A 24,268-nucleotide genomic window follows, 5' to 3' on the forward strand; every position below is an offset into this window, starting at 1 on the left:
ATATATATTTTCGATTTAGGTTGGGTTGAATTTTTGATAAACTAAAAAATTTGAGTCGATTAATAGATGATATTTTTTTAGTCGGGTCCACTCGAGCCGTCTGAAAATAGGGTTATAATCCAAATGTGTTCTACTACTCTTAACGTTATTATGAAAATTAAGAATATTTGAGATTTATAATCCATTTATATTTTTTTCCTTTTTGAAATTATATTTGTTGGGTTGCCATGAAGATTGGGCTTAGTGAGTTTAATTTGAGCCCACTAAGATTGGGCTTAGTCATTGGGCCAGTTAGGGTATTGGGCCTTGTCATTCCATTGGGTCTCCAAAATTTTTCAAAAGGTCTATTTTAACCTTCGCACTTTAAAAAATAAAAAACAACATATTATGTGGGAACATGAAAGTCCACGGGTAGCGGATATTGTCCACTTTGACCTATTACGTATCACCGTCTCACAGTTTTTAAATGCGTTTACTTGGGAGAGGTTTACACATAATGTGAGATCTTACAGTGAACCAAAGAACTTTAAAAAATTTCATTTATTTGAACCCGACTTCAACTGAGTTTATAATCCAAAAAAGAGTACGGATTGGGTTGGATTGATACAATTTTTTGAACAAGTTAAATGATGACGTGTCACAAGACAATTGGTCAAAACGGTGTACATAAGCCACAGGAGATTGCAGCCACTATGATTAGTACTAATGTACGCAAATTCATTCAGTGGATTTTGTTTGGATTTATCAATTCGGTGTCACGTGCACTGAAAAATCAACCGGGTCGACCCGAAATACATCTGACCGTCCAATTAAATCCAACGGCCACAAAGATTCCACCATTTTCTATTCGATTTCGAAAATTAATAATTTGGGGAAAAAAAAATTGAGAATAGGGTGAAAACTGTAAAGACAGAAACAAACAAAGAGAGAGAGAGAGAAGAAGAAGAAGGAGAGAGAGAGAGAGAGAGAGAGAGAGAGAGAGAGAGAGAGAGAGAGCTTCTCTGCAAGTGAACTGAAGAAGAGCGGCCGATTTTTCTCCTCTGCTTCCTTCTGATTGGTAAAAACTAACTGTGACCCATAAAACTTCAATGGATTTTCTTCCATTGTAGCCATTTTTCTATCTTCTTGTTCTTTCGGAGACTGCTTTCCCATTTTCATTTTTTCTCTCTACGGATTCAATGATTCAAACTCTTCAGGGGCTTACGTTGATGATGATTACAGCCATGCAGTAGCTCTTTTGATGGATTTTAGAAATGTAAAATCTCATTTCCCCTTCTTTTTCCTTTGTGGATTTTGTTTATATTTGGGGGAAAAGTTAGAATGGCGACTCTGAATCTGGTAATGGGTCAAGGGAGCTTCATTTAATCGTCCTTTTTCCTCTGTTTTTTCACAACTTGTGTGAAAATTGAACGAAAGAGTACTTGATTATAGCATATTCGTTTGGTAATTCGTTTTTGATTGTTGTGAATCCATTGAATGCAGGGTTTATTAGAAGGAAATCGTGTTCGATAATCCACTGAGTTTTGGGCTTGAATCTTGAGGTTGGTTTCTAGTGATTTTCTTAGCTTTGTTCTTGTGGGTTTTTGATGATCTTGGGGTCATTCTTTGTACAATAGAGGAAATGGATAATTGTGAATTTTGTTGCAGAGATATGGAAAACGAAGGAATAGCTCAGAAAAACAATAAATCTGGTGAAACAGATTTTGTGTTGCAGTGGGGGAACAGGAAGAGGATGAGATATATGAAGGTTAAGGAACCACAAAGAGTTACTAATAAACCTGATTGTTTAGGGAAGAAGAAGGTTTCTTCTAATGGTGATCGCCGTATTGTTACAGCTGAGAAAGCTTCATCTACTCAGCCAACCCATCGCCTTAACAAGTGAGCAACCGAATTTCTGAATCAACGAGTATAAGAACATCATACATTTTTACTTTTCTTTGTTTCTTCTACTCTGATCTTTAATCCAACTAGTTTTAGATTAAAACAAGTTCATGTTCCACCCTTTTTAGAACACTTGATGATGAATCTTTGTATTGGTTTCTACTCTGCTCTTTAATCCAACAAGTTTTGGGTTTTGGACTGCTTAAAACAAGATCATAATCCATTCATTTTAGAACACTTGATGATTCTAAACCCTGTTTTAAAATGTTGATGAGAAGGAGAAGAAATTGTTAAGATATTCTGTTTTCTTGCAGGAACATTGTTTCACCAACTAAGAATCAGAAAACGTTAGCAACATCGCCCGAAAAGGAAGATCGATACTATACGACGAGATGTTCGATGGGCGTGGATGAAAAAGCGTCAATGGATTACCCCACAGGGAACGGAAAAGGGTTTGTCTGGCCAAGGCTCTTTATATCTCTATCGAGTAAGGAGAAGGAAGAAGATTTCATGGCCATGAAAGGGTGCAAACTTCCTCAAAGGCCTAAAAAGAGAGCCAAGTTACTACAGAAAAGCTTAGTTGTAAGTGTTATAGAACCGAGGAATCCTTCGGGTTCGGTCGGTAATATTGTAACTCCTCTTCCGTGTCTGTGGATGCAGCTGGTGATGCCAGGTTCATGGCTATCAGACTTGTGCCAAGAGAGGTATGAAGTGAGGGAGAAGAAGACTGCAAAGAAGGTACAATAACCATTAAACATTAACTGAAATCCATACACTCTTCTTTGTTTGTCATTCTAATAAGAATAAACTTGGGGCTATGGAATTGGGATATGCAGAGACCCCGAGGATTGAAGGCCATGAGAAGTATGGAAAGTGACTCAGAATGAGTGAGCCAATAAGAGATACAAATAGAGACAATATGGATAGAATAGCTTCTTGTTTGGTAGCCATAGCCATAGCCATAGCCATATTTTGGAGAATAGCTTCTTTTGGTTGATATTGACTGGCCATTTCTTCTACTGATATCTGTATTGCTGATTGTTGGGTAATTCAGTAAAATCATTATACTTTTTCCTCTTCATTGCTTGGATTCTGACGTTTGTGCTTTGTTCTTTGCTTTGCTTTCTTCATTTTCAAGTTATGGATTGCTTCTTCCTTTCCAAAACTAGGGTGTGTTTATTTATAGCTCAAGGTTCAAATTCTTTGTTTTATAAGAGAAAAATGGGGTCGTGTTAACCCTTTTAGATGAAGATTGAATCATCGATATATGGATCGACTTAGACCTTTTCAGACAAATAGAGGAGTTTCGATTTTTTAAGGATTCCCTACTGTTCTTCTCCTTAACCGATGTGAGATCTCATAGTTGAAAGCAGTAATCTAACTATTAGGTTTTTCAAAATTTCACGTCATAACGCTTTGTTTTTCTTTTTTTACATAATATTGACCCATTTTGCACGTATCTCGACTATATGTGCATCTCGACCAACCCCACCCCCACAATGATTCATCATAATAATCTCTTCTTGAGCAGGTCCTGGGCACAAACAAACATATTTCCAGTGTACTCGTACAATATAGAGACAACCCTATTACAGATATCAACCAATACGAAATTTTAATCAAATCGAAACCAAATTGTGATCGTTTACAAGAATCAAATATAAAGTAAAAGATTATATTGAGGGAAAAAGTTATTTTTTGTACAATTGAAATCGATGTTCGAACTGTCAAAGCTTTCCAAAACTGCAGCTGGGAAGCATAAACATGCCCTAGGCTGCATTGCTTTCTCTATATTCCCCAAACTTGACTCGTTTATGTTCCTCTATAAGGGGAAGAATTGTAAAGAAAGAAATTTACAACACAATGCCTATAGCTAAATACAAAATGTACCCATATAAAAAAAAATAATGAAAAACTATGCACACCATTGCTTCAGCATTTTCTTTTCACGAAAAAGTACTAGAAAAACGCACCGTGGCTCATTGAGGATATTGCTTTGTGCTTCGAGCTTCGAGCTTCGAGCTTCGAGCTTCGAGCTTCGAGCTTCGAGCTCGTTAGCAGCTGCTTATGTCTACCAAATTGTCAACCCAGAAGGGTTGCCTTAGAGGCTGAGGATACATATCATTGCAACCTGAGAAGAATGGATTCAGTTTAATTTCCTACCTCAACAGCTAAAAAAAAGTAAACCAGAAGTTCTCCACAAGGGACAAACAAAAGGACACTTAATGAAGGATGCCAAATTCGTTAAAAACAGAACGAAATGCACCGACAAAGCACATATTAGGGTCCTAACATACAGATACAAACGAAAGATAAAGGTTTACCAGGCAACTGTATCGTGATTAATAGGTCGAACGAACCCGTTGAAGCAGAAACAGACCGCCAGCCCAAGCTTACTCAAAATGTCAGTGATGCACACAGGCATCTCACCTCATATGATAAAACCAGCTGAAGAGATGATCACGTGTGCTACAAGACATCCAGGGTTACTGATGCTTTTGTGAAGACAGAGAGGACAAATGGCGCTTCTTCGCCCGGGTGTATCGTTGTAGGTACAATTGTGTAGCCCTTTGGATCAGGTTCGAGAACCATCTCACATGATATTTCACGGGAATTGACATAGTCAGTGCCTCCAACAGATTCATGTAAGTAAATATTGTAAGCTGCTCGACGTCCACGGGTTTTCAATATTCTCATTCCGATGTAGAACATCATCGAATCATGACTCGATTGATAGTTCCTGAAACCAGCAGCAGTCCTCGAGAAGCTCACGCCCTAAAAATGTATAATTATAATGTCATTAAAGTTCATCAGAACGAAGATAACATCAAATTCAAGTTAAGGAGAATACCTGAGTTAAGGTAATGAACACATGAACAGGATGTGATGCATCTGACCCAGAAGCTTTCAATCGAAATTGTGGATTTTGATGCCATGTATCATAATCTTGACAGCCACCAGCACTATAACCTCTCCATTGGCCATGGACGGAGTAACGCATCTCCGGTGGATAGATTCGACAAACATATATAGATCGAAAGTGTATCTGAAAATCTTGCCATGACATCCAGAAGATTCCATCTTTTGACTGCAAAACACATAAAAAGTAATTAAATCGCGCTTAGTTACTATGTTGAGATCATGTATTTTTGTCATGCTTAAGTCGAGATCATACATCCTTTCATCTTACAACAAATCTAGCAAACAATGCATAAGAACAGACCTGTGGAACATGCTTTAGCTTGTGCTTCATCCTATCAGTCCATTCGGGCGAAGAATCGGCCCAAGGGCCGTTCCACTCGACTTCATTGGCCCATGGATTTCGTATTTGAATAAGCTTGTGGCCATCAACCTCTCTTACCTGAATATTCAGTAAAATATTGGACATTCGAAGAGTATATTGATACCAATTTATCAGATTAACAGGTAGAAACAACATACCTGTAGCAACGAATAGGCATGTCCTTGCACAATGCCGCTAGAGGAAATATGCACATCTGAACCCGATGGACTACCAGCACCAAGTAAAAATCCCTCTTGTTTAAAGCGCAACAATTGAGACCATAGCCTACCACTAGCTAAATCAATCTGGGCCTGGGCGCTCCTCATGTCGATCTCCTCACCAGCACCGCCAGTAAGATCTACAAGAGCGTCCTGAACTAGACCGCCCTCCAACGCTTCGTAAGAGCCATGTAATTTGGCATATGCCTTTTCTAATATGGACACCCAGAGCTCGTTTCCTTTCCTACTTGTAGCAAATGCAGGCTTCCCAGGTGATTCACATGGGATCCAATCATCGACAACCACGGGGACCCACTCGCTCTAGAAAGAGAGAATCATCATGTGGAAGTAACCCAACAATAAAGATTAGGAACATGAATAAATATGAAACAACAGAAGAATTTTAGATCAACCATTGGTGAAGTCAAGCTTACTATAATAACATATCATTTCATCAATGGCATACACATGACAAACATGAACAGCAAATGATAGATAGTATCAAAACCTCACCTGAATACAGAAGCGAACTGTATAGATGCCTTCATCATTATACCATGGTGTAATAATCACTTCAGAAATTTTGGATGCCTCGGTTAGGACAGCAACAGCACTTAGGAACCAACAATCGCCTAATCGTCCCTGTTTCAGACGTGGATCTTGTCAATGTTAAGTAAGATCACAACCAATACAGACAAACACGATCGTTCCTTAGGCAAAGACATACCAAATGGACAAATATTTAAGAAGTCATTTCTCAGAGACAAACCTGACAAACATCGGATGGATTGGCAGCCTCGGAAAATAAGCAAGGCTGAGAATCTATTCTGCTTGCTTTTACTAACTCGACGGGCCTCATCCACTCGGAAACGACCTAAGAGCAAACATTTTATGAAGAAAACATGACACTGATTAAGAATCTCAAATTAGATAAACAATAAGAAAGAGTACCTGTAGTTTAGAAGGTGGATTCTTTGCATCCACAAACAAGGACTCATCATTTGGAGGAAACTCCTCGTCGGTAAAATGCATTTCTCCCCTCGCAGAGAGGGCTTCTTTAACAGCCAATTCAACGGAAAGCATTCGTTGGTTGATTTCCTCGCACGTTTCCATGCGAGGTCTCCTGAACTTCCTTGTGAAAGAATCCACATCGACTACTACTCCGTCACGCTCCAATCTTCTTTTTCTTCCACTTGAATACTGCCCATCCCAATCCACATCATCCCTATCATACAGATCTACGTCTGCAGGATCACTATCCCACTCATCAACCTGAGGAAAACAAACAAGACATTCATTAGTCAATACGTTCAACGGGAATGGTACCTTGCCTCTCATATCGTATTCGAGAATACAAAACATACTCGAGATGGTGAATCAGCCCACTCCCAATTATCTTCAGTGAAGTCAATAATATTAAAGTCCGTGGAGCTAATAGCAGAATGGAGAGCAGCAATTTCGTCTTCTGTCAAGCTCCTTCCCCAGAGAAAAACATCCATAATGTGCATCTTGGACTCAGCTCCTTCACTGTCTGATCTCCCAAATATGTCGATGTCTGTGGGGGGTCGAACACCGACCCAAATTTCTGTTCCTTGCTCCCAAATGTTATCACCCACATTCAATGGCAACCCAGCCTGGTAGCCATCAAACCCACCATCTAAATAGCAGGTTGCTTCTCCCAAATCAGCATCAATGGTCATAGTTACAATATGCCACCTGCAAGTAAAGTTCAAAATATTAAATAGAGTTCAGCTATGCCAAAAAATTATTCTCCAAAACAGCCAAGACAGGGGGTTGAAAGCAGAAAACTCAAAATCTCAAGCACGAGAAAGAGAGAGCGGCACTATTCAGTCTGCTTCACAAAACAAATAACAAAAATGCAGCGATATGAATCAGTGGAGAAGCTACTTGGTCTAGTTCTCAAAACAACTGACAGACCTTCCATCAGCAATACTGGTTGCACTTATGCTCCATTCCTTTGTTACAGTTGATTGTCTGTCACCTTTAGTAATCAATCTGAGACCAACTTGTCCAGCTTCAATACCTTGTTCGGAACCAGCCACCAGAAATTCCCAGCAAATCTTCTTCTGATACTCTGTCCCGAACAGACAAACAGGGCTCGACTCTGGCTGAATCAATGCAGCCATTGAAACACTGATTTTTCGACTTTGACATAAACTAGCATCAATCTGACCACAGTGCTTGCCACTTCCAATTGGCTCATCATCAAGGACACAGACAGCACCAAGGATTCCTGTCTGCAGAAGTACAATGAAAATAAAGGGTACACATTATTACAATTACAAATTCTTTCAAGTAAGGCCTGCTAATCTATTGTCCTTTGAACCAAAAAAAAAAAAAAAAAAAAAAAACCTTATTTCATCATAAAGGGTTTAGTACTCAACCTGAAGTGCACGACGAGCTAACTGGACTACTCGAATCCTACGAGCAATGCTTGACACTCTCTCTCGAGCAAAAGAATCCTCAAGCACAGAATCACCTCCAACCGCACGCACTGCTGCAGCCATGGCAGCAGCTTCTCTACCACCAGCATTTGGAATGGAGGACATCAGAGAAGCTTCTATTTCCTTCCACTTACGCTCTTCTTTCTCCAGTAAAGCCTTCCTTCTTTCTTTACCTCTTCCCTCCTCTTCACGTCTTTGCATTAAAATTTCTTCTTCCATTTCTTTTTCCCTTATATAACTATAATTTTAAAAAATGAATCGTTTAGAACTATGCAGAAAATTACGGATCTTCAGTAATTCTTAGAGAATAATAAACAAAGTTATTTACCTCTCCTGAATGATTTCAAATTGTCTATGGTCCTCAGGCATCCACTTTTTTATTTTCTTGGCACTCAGGTCTGAAAAGCCTATGCTATCAAGAAAAAGTCTTAAACGAACCTCATCCTACAAGAAAAAAAAAAAAAAGAATCAACCAAATGAAATTAATTTTTTAGGACTCAATATAATCGACAAGTTTCAGAACCTACTTGAACCCGCTCAGCTTTGGCAGTCAAACCAAGCAATAGCAGTAAATAGCCGCCAAATTTGTCCCACATGTATACCCATTCTGTATCAATTGCCTCTTCCAAAGCCAGAATGCGAGCATGAGCACACATTTGTCTTCTGTGGTCAACATCGTTAGTTGACTCATGAAAAAATGTCCTTCTATATCTCAGTCTACAGAAGAAGGATCCAGCAACAAACTCCTCATTTCTCAAACGATCTCTAAGTTTCATAACATCTGCCCTTGGAAGCACAAAATTTCCTGCCCTATCACGCATGGCGGTAGGATCACCAACTAGAAGAGCTGCAGAACTAGCCGATCGCTGTGGAGCTGAATATGTTCCAGATAATGCATTTCTAGTCTGAATTGAGAAAAAAATTAGTCCATTTAGATGCAGGGACAGCATTTCAGACTGTAAATAGATAAACTGAGGCAAATGAAAGTTGCAATAGTGAATAAAGAATGGCACCTAGTAAAACATGCACTAGGAGCATGAATGAACATTATAGCAAATTACGTTTTGGGTGACTAAGTAATTATATGATCCACTAACATAACAGAGCAGATCAAACTGCAATAAAAGATCCATACGAATAGTAGTTACATAGAAGGTGATGAAAGGGCATCTAGTTCAGCGCTGTAGGTGAGATGGAAGGTACCCCCTGCCTTCCCCCAATCCCTGAAGTCCAACTAAAATGTGAGGTTTAGAGGCTTCTTGCTATGCACAACAGGGACTGATAAAACTTTCTTCTAAACATGTGTAGAAGGGTTCTCAAAAAAAGTTATAAAGCATTTCCATGAAATCAGATTTTAAAATGTTTCAGAGCCTTTTAAAAAGATGCCTGTGAATCTACCTGCTCCCAATACTTGAGCACCAACAAAAGATGCCTGTGAATCTAGGAATTAGGATTGTCCCAAAATCTTTGCTACGTGGATTTAAATCATTCAAGTCTATTTAATAATGAATTTATAGACTTTTACATGCTCCGTGTCCTTTTTCCATTAGACCCTCCATAGAGCCACCAAACGATATCAACTCAAGCACCAAACCTCTTGGCATTACCCACAATACATAATTCTGCCCAAAAAAAACCTTCCTTTCTCTATACTTCAGAGTTCAGAGCATAAACATTGGAAATCCATTCCTGTTCTCTATCCCCCTCCTCCATTTGAACAATTTATGCACCTTCCAGAACATCAACAACTTTGATTCCTGTTTTATACAATAGACTCCATGATTATGACACTATAGTATCATTAGAACCCCACAAAGATTCCATCAACCTTTTGTCCACCTAAAAAGACCATTCAAACTACATCTTCTTCTAAACCATATATTCATGTCCTACTATATTGCTTACCACCATCTAGTGGAGGTGCTTAGAATTTTTTGATTCGTTTCCCCCCACCATGACAGATCTTTTTTTTTTTTTTTTATAAGAGACAATTTCATTGATGAGTGAAATTTACAAGAGGGATGTATAATCCATGATGTTTACAAAAGACCTTCTCAATTTGCAATGAGGGAGGTATAACTAAGGAAGTAAAAATATTAAACAGTTTACACCAAGATATAGCTTGGTAAACAATATTGTCAAAAAGTTTTGTGTAGGTTTGTGTCGTTTCTGCAAATATTCTCTGATTTCTTTCTTTCCACAGATTCCAAAAGAAAGCCATGATGAGGTTTTTCCATAATAGGGCTTTTGCGTTCTTGAAAGGGTGGTATGTTAAGGCCATATCCAAAAAATCCTTTACTTCCCTAGGAAATGTGAGATGCCATCTGAATATATTAAGAATCGTTGTCCAGAAATTTTGAGTGTATGTGCATTGCATAAACAAGTGACTTTGTGATTCGTTTGCTTTCTTGCATAGTGGACACCAATTTGGAGAGAGAGTGATGTAAGGCATTCTTTTTTTTTTGAAGATTTTCACTTGTGCTGATGGCTTTATGCGCTATTTCCCAAGGGAAGAACTTCACCTTTTTAGGTTGATGTCCTTTTCATATTTGTCTTTGCTAGCGTGGGATTTATTGCTTCTACTTTTTCCCCCATGTCCATCATCAAGGATTTTGTAGAAAACACCCCGTCAGCGCTGGGGAGCCAAGTTAGTGAGTCTTCTTTGTTTGACAATACCACAGGAGCAAGGTCAAGGCTTAATTCGGCCCACTCTGTTGCTTCATTATCCTTTAGATTCCTACCAAGCTTCAAGTCCCAAAATTTGTTGACAACATTCCATGTTTCTTTAATCGTGGTTTTTTTGTTGTGAGAAAGCCTGTACAAAAGTGGATACTTCAAAGCTAGCGTGGTGTTTTCAATCCATGGGTTGGTCCAAAATGATGTGCTTCCCCCATTCCCCACCTTATGGCGAGTTCGGTGGGTGATGAGATTTTGATGTTTCTTTATGTACTTCCAAGGCCCTTTTGTAGAAGATGGAGGGAGGTGATCTTTGTTTGATGTAGGAGTATATTTAGCCTTTATAAGAGTTCGCCATAAGGCCTTTTCTTCATGATGATATCTTCATATCCATTTGGCGAGGAGAGCTGTGTTCTTCTTCCTTATCGAGAGAAGACCGAGACCTCCGTTTTCTGTTGGGAGGTTTATAATATTCCAACGAACAAGGTGCGCACTATCTTTCCACAAGTAATTTCTGAAAAGCCTTTCTATATCCGCGGCCACTTTTTGTGGCATTTCAAATAGAGACATATAGTAGGTAGGGAAGTTGGATAATGTGGCTTGTATTAGGGTAAGTTTTCCGCCTTTTGAAGAAACGTGATGACCATGTTGACAACCTTCTTTCTATTTTCTCAATAATAATCTTCCAGAAGGAAAAGGATTTGTGATTTCCTTTTAGAGGTAGTCCTAGGTACATATTCGGCCATTCTCCCTTTTTACAACCATATATGCTAGCAAATTCTTCAATGATCTCTGCACTAATATTGATGCCCATGATCTCTATTTTTTGGAGATTGATATTTTGTCCAGAGAATCCTTCGAAGATTTTTACCATCTCAATCATGTTTTTTTATGAATGAGACATTCACCAAATCATAAAAGAGGTAAATAGACAGATCTTTACCAGATTCTGTTGTGCTACCACATATCTGGAAAACTAACACTACTTGGCTAATGAAGTCTAAGAGGTTTTCAAGAAATGTTGCTCGAGGTAAATAGGACTATCTATCCGTGCCAGGTTGAGAGAGTTCCGAGTGAGTTCTAGGATATAATTATTTTATGACCTCATACATGGTTCCTCCGAAACTATTATCCATTTTAGAGATAAAAGATGGAGAGGGTCGTCTAATCTCTTTTGCTTGGGCTAGAAGAATCTTGTCATTTATCATACAATATTTTCTGCATTTCCAAAAATTGATATATAAATAAGAAAAGAAAGCTTGTATAGGAATGTACTGTAATCGAACACACCTTGGTGGCAGACCGAGAAATTGCTTGAATAATAGTTTCCTTGCTGAGAAAATGAACTGCATCTTGCATCATCTACATAAATTTGATAGCATTGATATTGTATTAAATAGTGAATACAAATTGAAGAGTTAATTCTTTTACAGAGGCCTTATTAGTGAAAATTCACAAGTTGAAGTATTCAGCACAATTAATCACATACCTTGAGAGTTAAACATGGGCGAGAAACAGCAAAACCAAACGAGACAACAAGAGTAACTGCTGATACAGCAGCTCCAGCAAATGGAGGATAAATAAGCAAACTTGCAACAACACCCCAGCCTTCAGTTGCTAATGCTATCCCGTAAAGCATAAGAAATGCAGCACTGTGGAGAATACATTACCAAATACCGGATGGTCGTTTAATCAAGTCACATATAAATAACAAGAGACAACAGGCTTTTGTCAATAAATCACATAAGATCAGAGAGCTAAACAAACCTGACATTCTTCCCGCAATCTGCATGGGCATCATAAACATATACAGGAAGAACTCTAGGAGAGTAGACTACAATTGGTGGCGAAAGTAGAACCTGCGAGGACAAAAGAAAGGTCATTAAAAGAAATAACATTCAACTAGTTAAAAGGCAAACAAAATAAAATATGAATAGCAAAATATGTTAAAGAAGGTCAAGTATAACCCACAGTTAAAGCTCTTCCAGCCAAAAGAAATAAGAATAAGAAATAGCCAACAGATGCTCCCACAAATGGTTTGCCTGAGGGATAAAAAAGAGAGGCATTGTTAGGGTGAAATATTTTTTATCTTGTAACCGAACTCATAACATTTCAAAGGGGAAGAGAAACAAACAGAACAACAAATAATATCAACAAATCTTCATTTCACCTTCAAACCATCCAACAAGGAATGCTGCCAAAGCCAAAAAAAAGGCAAGGAAACAAACAAAAAACATTTGGGTCCTTGTCAAATAAAAGTTGTTTGAAGCCCAATGGTGGACAGAGCCAATTGCGAGTACAATCATAAGAAGCACCAGAAGAAATGCTGCTCCAATCTGTTTATTGGAAATAAGGTGATATGAGCAAAGTGAAGATGGTTGAAGTAAACAAAAAGAAAGTAAGTACAAGTCTCTTACCGTCCATGGTTTAATTACAACTATAACAGCCGATATAGCACCAAGTAGCAAAAGAAGCCCAATAAAAAGAAATGCATAGACACCACGAGAAAGCATCCAGCCATCATCTTTCCTGAAAACAAACCCATGCTCAAAAGGTAAACAACGATCTCTCTTCTTAATGTTAAACTAAGGTTGGCCAGTAATGTATCCAGCGGCAAAGTTCAGGGACAATCCCACTCTTCTGATTGTACAAGGAATAGGTTCTCACCATTTATAAAATCCAGAGCAAAGAGAGAGCAAAGCAGGGATGCACACCAGCGGAAGCAAAGCAGCAAGAAAATCTCCACTTGTAGGAACCTCATCATCTCTTGATTTCACAACTTCCAAATATGATGCACCACAAAACATGACAAGAACCACTATAAAGGAAACGATGAAAACCAACTTTAGGTAGGTCTATAGAATATAAACCACTAATTCCAAGAACCTTATTCAAAAAGCCAATTACAGAAAACCTGAAATGTTACCTGTGAATATGGCAACACAAACAGCAGAAGAGAAGGAAAAACGATAGGTCGAGAACCATGAAACTATTGGCAGCACACCAGTGACAACTAAAGCAATTGCAGACGCCATAGCCCAGCCAATGTACACAGATGTGGCATAAGGTGATGCGAAGCTTTTGTCATCACCAGTCCACCCTTTGTAGCGTAAATCATTAAGAGGCTTGGTTGACACTATAGCGCCAAGGGCAATCACAGATCCAGAAAAAAGTGACATGCAAATCACAAGAACAATACCCTGTGAAATCATCAGAATAGTGAAATTAGATGAAGCATTGAGAAGTGGTGAAGAGTTCAGAAATGAATAGAAGAAATAAATAAATAATAGAAATAGGGAGATATTTTAAACATAGAAATAACTTGACAAGCCGATCAATCTGGGATTGCTTTTTGGAGCTGTTCAGCATTTATTTGGCTTAGAAAGAGACTGCTGTTCTATGATAGAGGAGGTTTTTCCACATCCACCTTTCATGAAGGGTCGTCAGGTCCTTCATAGCAGGTTTTCGCAATATTTTATGGGACATTTGGGCTTGAGAGAAATGGTAAGATTTCTAGAGGTTGGGAGGAGGTTCATCGCGTGCAATGTTGAAAGTAACTCATTAAGCATCAGTTTCAATACATTTTGTAATTATCCATTAGCCATTATTCCTTTGGACTGGAGTTCTAGATTAGCTCCTTTTGTTGGGATGTATGCCCTTTGTATTCTTTCCTTTTTTTTCTCCACACTTGATTTTATATTAAAAAACAAATAATTAAAAACAAAAAAATTTCATGTCTCAAGTAAAAACAACATCCAAAAGACAACTAGCATCAAGAAGTCCAACCCAACCACCTAGATGAAAATATCCCAATGTCTTGTGCCCGTAATGTGTTGCTTCTTACGAAAAATGAAGTTTCCTTTTTCCAATATCTTTCCTTTGCTCTGAGAGAAGAACCTATTTCTATTGAAAAAGTCGAGCAGGATTTGCAGCATAGTAAAAATAACACGTTCTATTTGAAGAAATAAGATCATGAGAATGAAGACTTGAAATTACAGCTTGGAAAAAATTTCATTTGACAAAAGTAAAAGTCAAGAGCTTATAGAACTTTTAAAAATTTAAAGCAGAAATACAAACCTCCTTTGTTCCAAGAGTTCGATGGGTTCCTGTAGACCCCATGCATTGTACTCGGGGAATCCAAAACTGACACCCATTTCGAATCCATATAGGAATTGAAAGAGAAAGACAAACTACCATGAGTGGCACTGTTAAGGACAGCCCTAAAAGAACCGATGACTTACTGCAAAACAGACAGTAAACAATCATTCACCAAGGAAAAAAGATTATGCATCAAAATAAAACTTAGAAAAGAAGGGAAAGAAATTAAAAACTTCTGCAAAACGAAAAATGAACGGAAAATGTCTCATAAAAAAAAAAAAAAGTATGGACGCTTAAAGAAGGCACCAAGTAAAAACAAAAAGAGAGAGAAACAATTGCATGGAAAGGAATCAGAAACTGTGCAGATGAAATAACAATAAAACAGATGAACTATAGGACTCTCAAAAGAAAGAATACAAATTTTAGAAAAATGGGCCTCAATGTAACAGAAAAGTATGTGTACCAATACGAGTAAAAACATTTCCAGGTTCCACCTTTTCCTGGCCAATACAGCTCTATAACTTTACCAAAAGACTAAAGATATTTGGTGGTAGAATTATACAAACCTCAAAAAAGAAAGTAAAAGCCCCACAGAAGTGCTGAGCAGCCAAGCAATGAACCCATACTGCAGAAAAGAGCATATTAAGACAGTCAGAAAAAAAAAAAAATCATATCATAAGAAACCTAATGCATGTGGACCAAATCATAGAACTAGACATGCAAAATAGCATCAGCTAAATGGTTCTTACTGAAAGAAAATGAAATAATGTCCGAGTCATACAATAAAAACAGCCCAACGAAGAAAGTCCAAAGCGCTACAGAAAAGGATGAGACCAAGAAAAAATCCCATTTATCAAGGCCCAAAACAAGGTATGAACCTAACACCACCCATAAATCACCCTCAAACCTCTCAGTGCCTCTAAAAAGTCTCTCATTCCTCTCAAGCCAAAGCCCCGAAAGAAAAGCAAAGAACCACACCTGCCAAAGAAAAGGGAAGTTTTCTCCAGAAAGCGGCAGACAACAAAACCTCCTCCATCCAAGCCCTATAACCCCTTTTCCAAAGCAACAGAACTCCAAAAGCATACCAAAATCTAGACCATATTGACTGAGCAATACTACAATAACAAAGGAACTGGTCTAGATTTTTTTGACACACCTCTACAAACGAAGCACCATTGTGGCCCCAAAAAATAAGGGTAAATGTATTTGTAGTACAAGTCATTCACTCTAGGAGAAGAAAATGAAAGAAGAGATGACTAGAGGAAGACAGGCAGTCCTAATAAGAAAGAAGGGAGAACTTGATAGGAGTTGGTTCTTGTCTCTAGTGTTAGAATCCCTTTTGCGGCTATGCCCTTGTAAATTTTTTACAATTCTCTATGAAAGCTCAGAAGCTCAGGGAAGCTCAGGGAAGAAGGGGACCAAAAACGAGAATCTCTCCTACCCTGAACAATAGAGGAGTCCCTCAAAACCTAAGACCTCTATATTGGCAATACCAAACCTTCAAGTCCGCAGCCACATGGACTACACCTGAAGGAGCTACTATCAAAGCCCAATCTTATAATTTAATTTGAAATTTGTTAACACTTGTGGCCAGAAAAGATTTTGATAAAGTATTTCACCATTCACTCTTCATTGTGCTGACAAAATAATGATGCTCACCCATATGAGCTAAAGCCATACAACTCCTTAATGAATTCAATGAACTATTGAAACAACTTTTTTTTTATAAGAAACAATCTCATCGATGTAAATCAAAACAGCCTTCATATCTATGTATATTTAATCTCACAATGGAATGTATACCTTCCGGGGTTTTGAGGTCATTGACATTTTTTCGGCTTGCAGTGACTGGAGGAAGGCCATAATTGAACAGACCACAGGAGATAGTAGTAAGACAGCAAAACCAAATTCAAACTGAAAGCACAAGAAAAAGTTTAGTCTGAAGAAACAAAAAGGATACTTTACACTTCACAAGATTGATAATTCCGAAATCCAAGGATTCCATTGAACTCATATGTGGAAATAAAAGTTTTATTTACCTGTTGGTGTTTTGCGTTTATAATGTCAATAGTTTTTGGACGGAATATGGCCACAATAATTGTTTCAATTATGAAGACTAGACTAAAGATCACCCATGCCCGTTCTGGGGTCCCGGCTACATTGTGTAGTACAAGCCTGGAGAACTGAAGCCACCTTTCAAGCCCATGAAGTCTCAGTTCTTCAGACAGAGAAATTTGATTAGGCAGCATGTTATCAACACTGTTTGAATCAATGATGGTAACATCAGTATTATCTCGATGTTCTCTGTCCGCATCCAAACTACTCCTTTGAAGTAATGCAAGTATAGTTGGATCCAAGCTCTTCTCCTTTAACATCATGGCAAAATTAGGATCCAACCCTTTATTCTGCAATAAACTAGCCAATTCACGATCCCCTTGTCTAGAGCTTCGTTTCAATATAGATGTAATCCTCGGGTCACTCAACCTTTCCTGCAATGCCAAAGCCAAATTCAAATCCAGTGTTTGTTGGTTTGCAGAAGTTGATGTGCTCGATTCACAGCCTTGGCTGTCAAGTCCACTACTAGAACAAACCACCAAGGAACTATGATGATCAAAATTTTTATCCATGAATGATGAAGCTGCATCAGGCTCTTGGATTATAGAACGACAAGAACTACTCCGCAAGGCCAAACTTGGCCGTCCACTATCCATGCTCTTATCACTGTTAATCCCCTCTTGGGAACTACCATTTCGACATAGGATGCCATTCCAATTATTAGCATCAACTGTGCACTGTGCTGCTGCCCCACTCTTGCTAGTAGATTCAATACCATGACCAAGGTGGCCTACCTCAACGTTACTACTGTGTTTCATACTTGAACCACAACCATCTGATGAGCTTGATGAACTATTTGGTTCTTTCCTGCGAAAACCCTCTCTCAAGCGAATCACTGTGCTTTGCAAGGCATCTCTCCTAGCAGCAAATGGATCTGTTGCTGAGAGATGACGCATCACAGCAGCACCCAATAGAACAGAAGCTACAACTGCATAACTAATACAATGTCCCAAATACCTGATGCAGGAGGAAAAACGAGAGCAGTTGATAACATGTACTAGGTTTAGTTATAAGAAAATGAAATGAAATTGGTAAAAACAAACCAGTAGTGAACTCCAAAGCAAATTAGAAAAACACGAGACATGCCAGCAACAAAAAGTGCTAAAACACCACTTTTTAACAGCTGGAATCCGTACAAGCATGCCCCTATATTCCAATCTACAAAAAACACGTACCCAAAAAAATCAAAACATCAGAAAATGGAAGAGTAAGTAAGGCTAAGTATAGGCAAAGCAGTTGGGGAATACCAAGAATGATAACAGCAGCAGAAGTAATTGCACCAAGCCAGCGTGCCTCCTTAGCCGTAAGGCCATATAAAATAGAGTAGGCAGCAAGTACTACAACTGAACCAACATAAAGAAGCCCAAGATGCGAAGCCCTGAAAAATGGACGACGCACCCAAAAATGAACAATCATACTATTGGCTGAAAATAACGACAACCATCAAAACTCTTAACAACCAAAAGATGAGATAATTGCTTAACAAGAGTTCTAGTACATATTAACTCCTCTTCCCAATAAAGTCTTCATGCTTTCTTTTAGTCAAGGGTTAAAGTTTCTTTGCAATTCTACATATTGCCTGCTTAGAATCATTCAAGCTTGACTTGATCAATCTTGCTTGGGAGTGATTCGAATCTCAAACAAATGTTCTTGCCTTGAGATATTCAATCAACAAAGTAATCTTAATCCGAATCTTACTTTCCCTTGGGGTGATTCCTTATTGTTTTTGAGTTTCTAAGATATATTTTGATCTAAAGGTCTTATTCTTCAATAAGGTTGGTAGATCAAATCCCCAAGAGTTGCAATCATTTGAAATAAAATTAAATTGATTTGGGGTTTTTAGCATTTGTGAACTAGGGGTTTGCAAAGCGCTTATGAGGGTTCTTAGATTTAACTAGTCAGGGTTTCCATATCACCATATTTATTTCCAATATTGGTAAATAGTTAATTGATTACAACACAAACTACTTGCATCACTCCATACTGAAGGAGTTTATTCCTTGTGGTTGATGAACAAACCAAAACCTTGTTATAAGAAACAAAAGAATAAGAATGGATAAATTCACTTTTGTCGTGAAATCAAAATATGAAAGATTGAGGACACAAGAATCCAGTGAAAAATAGAAAGAGAGATACATAATAAAATAGCGATGCCAAAAAACTAGCAATAATAACAGTCACTGACGATTTAACAATGAGGAAAGAATAATATGTGAGAGCTTTGATAACTTGCCTACTAGATTGACGAGGATACAATTCGTTAGGATCAGGTGGTTCAGGTAAAGAAGCCAAGGGACCCACTTCTATACATTCAGAATATGCAAATTTATATGCCTTCCGTACATATTCATCCACATCTAATCCATTTCCTGAACCAAGAGAAAAGCATATCAAACAGAATGCAGAACTAGAAGAAGCTGTAAGATGGTAATGAATTTATGGGTATACCATTAAAGACCATCCGACAAATGAAGAGCATGTTGATCGCTAAGGCAATTGCTGATATACCAAAAAAGAAACCAGAGGGTGAATAACGCTCAGATGCACTAGAACCAGCTGTAACATATACAGCACAAAGTTCATATGCACATAGTAGAGCAACCGCCAGAAGAAGAAGAATAGCAACAGCCCCTGTCCATGGACGAAACATATAGTGATGTCAAGATGAATGTACAAGAAAATTAATTTCTAAGGGGGAAAAGAACTTTTAAAGAAGAGATTACTGCCCACAAATGATCAACAAAGCACTTTAGACAAAAAAAAAAAAAAGAACCCGCTGGTATAGCATTACTTTGATTTTGACTCTATGTAGAAGTTGTAAGGGCATGGTGGAGAAGGTGCCTATTCATCTCTTCTTTCATGATAATGGTCAGTTCTATGCCAAAAAAAATTTTTGCACCATCAACCAAAACAACTAGTTTAAAATAACTAGGAGAGTCTTCAAAGGTGTCTAGTCGGCTTAAGAGGAGGTTTGAAGTGTGGGACCTTTACACCGACTTACAATGTTCATGACAAATTTCCGTAGTGTTTTATCCTTGAGAAATCTGTTCTCCGTAGAGGGAGAGAACAAAGATACTCCTTTACATGCTTACGTCATCATGCAATTCGTCTCATAGTTACATCATCAGCTATATTTGCTTACTACCTAAAGGTTCACCACTTACCCCATCTGTACAAAAGTACACAGTTCCAATTCATCTTGCACTTGCATCTTGCATGATTGAACCTAGTTGAAGGCTTACCGACGCTATCAATACCTTCATACCCGACTTTCACCTTGTCCTCAGGTGAAATGTGGCAATCGTAGCTTGATAAGTTCATAAGGTTCTCCTTATGCTTCATATGCTTTCAGCCCCTCCCAATTAATTAATATTTTGAGCTCTCCCACTAGAGAAAATGGCTAATTTCTAAGCTATAAAACTCGAGAAGTGTCTGCATTCATACTTCCTCTCCCGGAATTCCCATACTATTACACTGTGAAAAAATGGAATTAGGAGAAGAATTTTCTCATCCTTGTGTCATTAAAAACTGGTTCCTCAGAATGGCTACAGGATACAAAAATAAAAATAAACACCTAGATAGAAGCATGAAAGTGAAAAGGGTGCTGCTTGATTGACAGTGTACACCCACTCTTAAGCATACTATTATTTACATCCACAAGGAGGACAACTGTGAGATCCACATCGGTTAGAGAGGGGAACAAAGCATTGCTTATAACGGTGTGGAAACCTCTCCCTAACAGTCGCGTTTTAAAACCTTGAGGGGAAGCCCAAAGAGGACATTATTTTCTAGCAATTGGTCTGAGATGTTACAAATGGTATCAGAGTCAGACATTGGGCAATGTGCCAGCAAGGATGCTAACCCCCAATGGGGTGGATTGTAAGATCCTACATCGGTTAGCAACGAAGTATTGCTTATAAGAGTGTGAAAACCTCTCCCTAAGACGCGCTTTAAACCTTGAGAGAAAGCCTAAAGATGACAATATCTGCTAGTGGTAGGCCTAGGCTATTACAACAGCCGAATAAAGTTGTCAACTAGAAAACTTTATCACAAATTAGAGGAACAAACTTTTGGACACATCAAACTCTAGAACATGCATATGCATAAGGATATAGAGATCACTAAATTCATAAGACCCTATCCACACTATGCGTTCCAACTTTTAAGGAAAAAAATAGTAAGTTTTTCAAAATGCTTCTCCATGTGGTTTCTAGACCTAGACAACTGTTACTGGGCTAGAATAAAATAGTATTCTTAACAACAACCGGACTACATGCTGCTTGTAAACATCTCTCTCCTCTCCCTAGCTGAATACAAAAATCTAACCACTAACCATTCAAGGACGTCAAATATCATAAGAATTGATAAGAATTTTGTTCACCAGATAGAAGGAAGAATAGTAATAATCTTTTCAAAATTAGACCAATCATATCTACATACTTGAGCTTTGCCATTGTGTTCTCCACCATAGCATAATTGAATAAAAGGCCAGCAGAAGAGCGGTGCCAGCCATCACCACAGCTAGCCCGATTATGTCTCGACCCAATATTACAATCAACCAGCAACCCCATATGATCAGCACCACGATTGGTGAAATAACTAATATCCATGCAGATAAAGAGAGAAAACCACATAGCAAATCCAGCTGAGGTCCTTGCAAGATGTTTGGCCACTTTCTGGCAAAGATCCAACTGAAAAATAATTGTGTTGCATTAAGATTGATGGGAAAATATAACAAAAAATATTGTCGTTTTTACACCATGAAGACAAGAAAAAACATATCAATTTTCTATTAGGCTGAGAAAAATGGATTAACAATCATCGACGGCCACACAGACATTTCAAAACTGGGAAATTATTTTATTATAATGAATAACATAAAACAACAGATAGTTCTTTTCTGAGAAAATATAAAACAACGGATTAATACCTACCGTTTACCTTCAATTCAACTGCTCAAAAACTGGAGAATTCCAATGTTTTAACCTTTGGGGAAGTAAGGGATATAATTGGTTTATAAACGGTTCGCCGCTAGCAGATATTGTCCTCTTTGGGCTTTCCCTTCCAGGCTTCCCCTCAAGGATTTAAAACGCGTATACTAGGAAGAGGGTTCCACACTCTTATAAGGATTGTTTCGTTCCCCTCTCCAACCAATGTGGGATTTCACAATCCACCCCCCTTGGGGGCCAGCGTCCTCGCTGGCACACTGCTCAGTGTCTGGCACTGATACCATTTGTAACGGCCCAAGCCCACCACTAGCAAATATTTTCCTCTTTGGGCTTCCTCTTCTAGGCTTCCCTTCAAGGTTTTAAAACACGTTTGTTAGAGAGAGATTTCCACACCGTTATAAGCAATACTTTGTTCCTCTCTCCAACCGACGTGGGATCTCACAATCCACCGCCCTTAGGGACTCAACGTCCTCGCTGGCACACCGCTCAGTGTCTGGATTTGATACCATTAATAACGGCCCAAGCCCACCGCTAGCAGATATTATCCTCTTTGGGCTTTCCCTTCCGGACTTCTTCTCAAGGTTTTAAAACATGTCTACTAGGGAGAGAATTTCACACTCTTAAAAGAAATGTTCCCCTCTCCAATCAATAAGATCTCACATCAACCATGTAAGAGCCTAAAGAAATGTTTGATCCAGATCCCTTGCCCTACTATCTACCTACCCTTCCTTGATTGCCCCTTGAACAGTGATACTCACACATGTAGATATTGACTCTATGTAGATGTACCCACTATGAAGCATTATCAAACACCGATGTCTCGCACCAGTATCCACTACCTTACACAATGTTACAAACCACTACAACCACAACATTCTTGATTATGACCTAGACTAAATTAATGCGGCATTACATAAATTTCTTGTGCCATCCAAGAAAGATTCAAAAATAGAAGAAACCCATATCCACAACAAGTAAAAATTACCTATAAATCCGCCATGGGCGCCAGTTCACAGCCCAGAGTATGAAAAACGAGGCGGAGCCCAGCACCGAGAAGAGCGACCCCGATATAACACACGCCAATACCACCTTATGTTCATCCCCTTCCATGGCGTCCTCCGACTAGCTACCCCGCATGCATCAAAACCGATATTCACTCCACTGAAAAAAAAAAAAAAAAAAAAAAAAAAAAAAAAAAAAAAAAAAAAAAAAAAAAAAAAAAAAAAAAAAAAAAAAAAAAAAAAAAAAAAAAAAAAAAAAAAAAAAAGCAAAAAACGATTAAACTCAAACCCATAGCTTCGTAAGTCACCCATGTGGGCAATGAAATGGATAATTACTACCTCTTTCACTGCAAGGGATTGAGACAGAAACAGCATGATTATGAAATTCAGCTAAAATGGGTCGTGTTCAAACATGGAATTTAGGGTTTGGGGAAGAGAAAATTTGGGCCTTAGCTCGGCATGTGAAGTAAAGCGTGAGAGAGAAAGAGAGGTGAAGAGCGAGAAAAGAAAAGTTGTTGCAATCAAAGTCAAAAAAGGAGAAATGAGAGGAAGATTAGAACAAATTTTAGGGTTTGTTGATTTGGTTTTATCTTGGTGATTTCAAAGATTTTCCATACCAACCCAACAAAGAAGATCAATCAAGCTTAACAAAACCCTACTGGTTCTCTCTGTACTTGGAACACTGAAGAGTGAAACAAACGGGAAATTTTTCTAGAGAGAGAAAATGAATAACAAAAAGAACAAAATAATTAAAATATTTAAAATATATTTAAAAATAAATAAATAAAAGATATCTCCATGCCGCATTTACGCCCACTCTCGGACAATCCGCGGGTAACACGCGTCAATATTCTTCCATACGTTGACTTGGTAAGACTTAATGGCTGCGTACGTGGCATGTTTTTATTGGAGACTGTTTCTTCACGCGCGTAAGAGTGGGATGAGGTAAGACAATGTCTGAATAGGAGAATTTTCTTCATTAAATTAAAAGACAAAAAGGGTATGAAATTGTCAATCATTTAGTTGAAAAGGGAGAAATATAATAAAATAGAAAAAGGTTTTTTTTTTTTTTTTTTTTTTAATTTGACAATTTTGACCTCTCTCTAACAAAGCAAACCAAGAGTCAACCTAAGTCCTTCACCAATTCAAATGTCGATCTTGTCATTTTCATCGTCATGTCATCGACATTTTAAACCTTACTTAAGAGGTAATTAATAAATTTTAATCGGTGAAATTAAGCATAGCTTCACGATAATAGACATTTGTTTCTTCTCGAGATCTAAGGTTCAAATTCTCATACCTTAAATTTGTTGTACTAAAAAAAAAAAAAAAAAATTAAATTACATCACAAATAGAATGGTCGGAGTTTCATACCTATGATTTTGTATAAATATAAATACTCTAACTATCGAGTTATGAGCAATATGATCTACCTAATATATTCGTCATTAAACACATATCATTTTACACTTAATTATTTATTACAAAAATAAATTATAAATTATTTTAAATGTCCGAATAAATATATGATAAACAATTTGAACATTAGATCAACTAGAAAGAATTCGTTTAAATAAAGGTG

General features: G+C 38.0%; 2 protein-coding genes across 3 annotated transcripts; one reads left to right on the forward strand and one right to left on the reverse strand.

The window, feature by feature from the left end:
- Window positions 1-920: 920 nt before the first annotated feature.
- LOC111467565 lies at window positions 921-2,962 on the forward strand. 2 transcript variants are annotated; one of them, XM_023112536.1, is made up of 7 exons: window positions 921-1,057; window positions 1,197-1,255; window positions 1,483-1,541; window positions 1,648-1,878; window positions 2,196-2,463; window positions 2,542-2,619; window positions 2,718-2,962. In XM_023112536.1, exons 4-7 carry the CDS (start codon window positions 1,652-1,654, stop codon window positions 2,766-2,768), a joined length of 624 nt encoding a protein of 207 aa, XP_022968304.1. In that variant the 5' UTR covers window positions 921-1,057; window positions 1,197-1,255; window positions 1,483-1,541; window positions 1,648-1,651; the 3' UTR covers window positions 2,769-2,962. The 2 variants fall into 2 exon arrangements, with proteins under 2 accessions (XP_022968304.1, XP_022968297.1); XM_023112529.1 differs by having other exon boundaries at window positions 921-1,255.
- A 569-nt stretch (window positions 2,963-3,531) lies between these two features.
- LOC111466159 (calpain-type cysteine protease DEK1) lies at window positions 3,532-23,426 on the reverse strand. Its single transcript, XM_023110744.1, has 32 exons — window positions 23,026-23,426; window positions 22,671-22,846; window positions 21,177-21,427; window positions 19,185-19,367; window positions 18,970-19,105; window positions 17,984-18,114; window positions 17,780-17,894; window positions 16,661-17,693; window positions 16,425-16,535; window positions 15,188-15,246; window positions 14,601-14,763; window positions 13,450-13,723; window positions 13,191-13,341; window positions 12,941-13,052; window positions 12,694-12,859; window positions 12,495-12,565; window positions 12,291-12,382; window positions 12,013-12,175; window positions 11,814-11,885; window positions 8,375-8,752; window positions 8,176-8,291; window positions 7,788-8,085; window positions 7,321-7,640; window positions 6,747-7,098; window positions 6,334-6,654; window positions 6,152-6,256; window positions 5,896-6,024; window positions 5,323-5,703; window positions 5,105-5,242; window positions 4,733-4,969; window positions 4,206-4,656; window positions 3,532-4,012 (listed from the first exon to the last, which is right to left on the reverse strand). Exons 2-31 carry the CDS (start codon window positions 22,793-22,795, stop codon window positions 4,351-4,353), a joined length of 6,489 nt encoding a protein of 2,162 aa, XP_022966512.1. The 5' UTR covers window positions 22,796-22,846; window positions 23,026-23,426; the 3' UTR covers window positions 3,532-4,012; window positions 4,206-4,350.
- Window positions 23,427-24,268: the final 842 nt, after the last annotated feature.

This window comes from Cucurbita maxima, unplaced genomic scaffold (assembly GCF_002738345.1).
Source record: "Cucurbita maxima cultivar Rimu unplaced genomic scaffold, Cmax_1.0 Cma_Scf00002, whole genome shotgun sequence".
Classification (NCBI taxonomy): domain Eukaryota; kingdom Viridiplantae; phylum Streptophyta; class Magnoliopsida; order Cucurbitales; family Cucurbitaceae; genus Cucurbita; species Cucurbita maxima.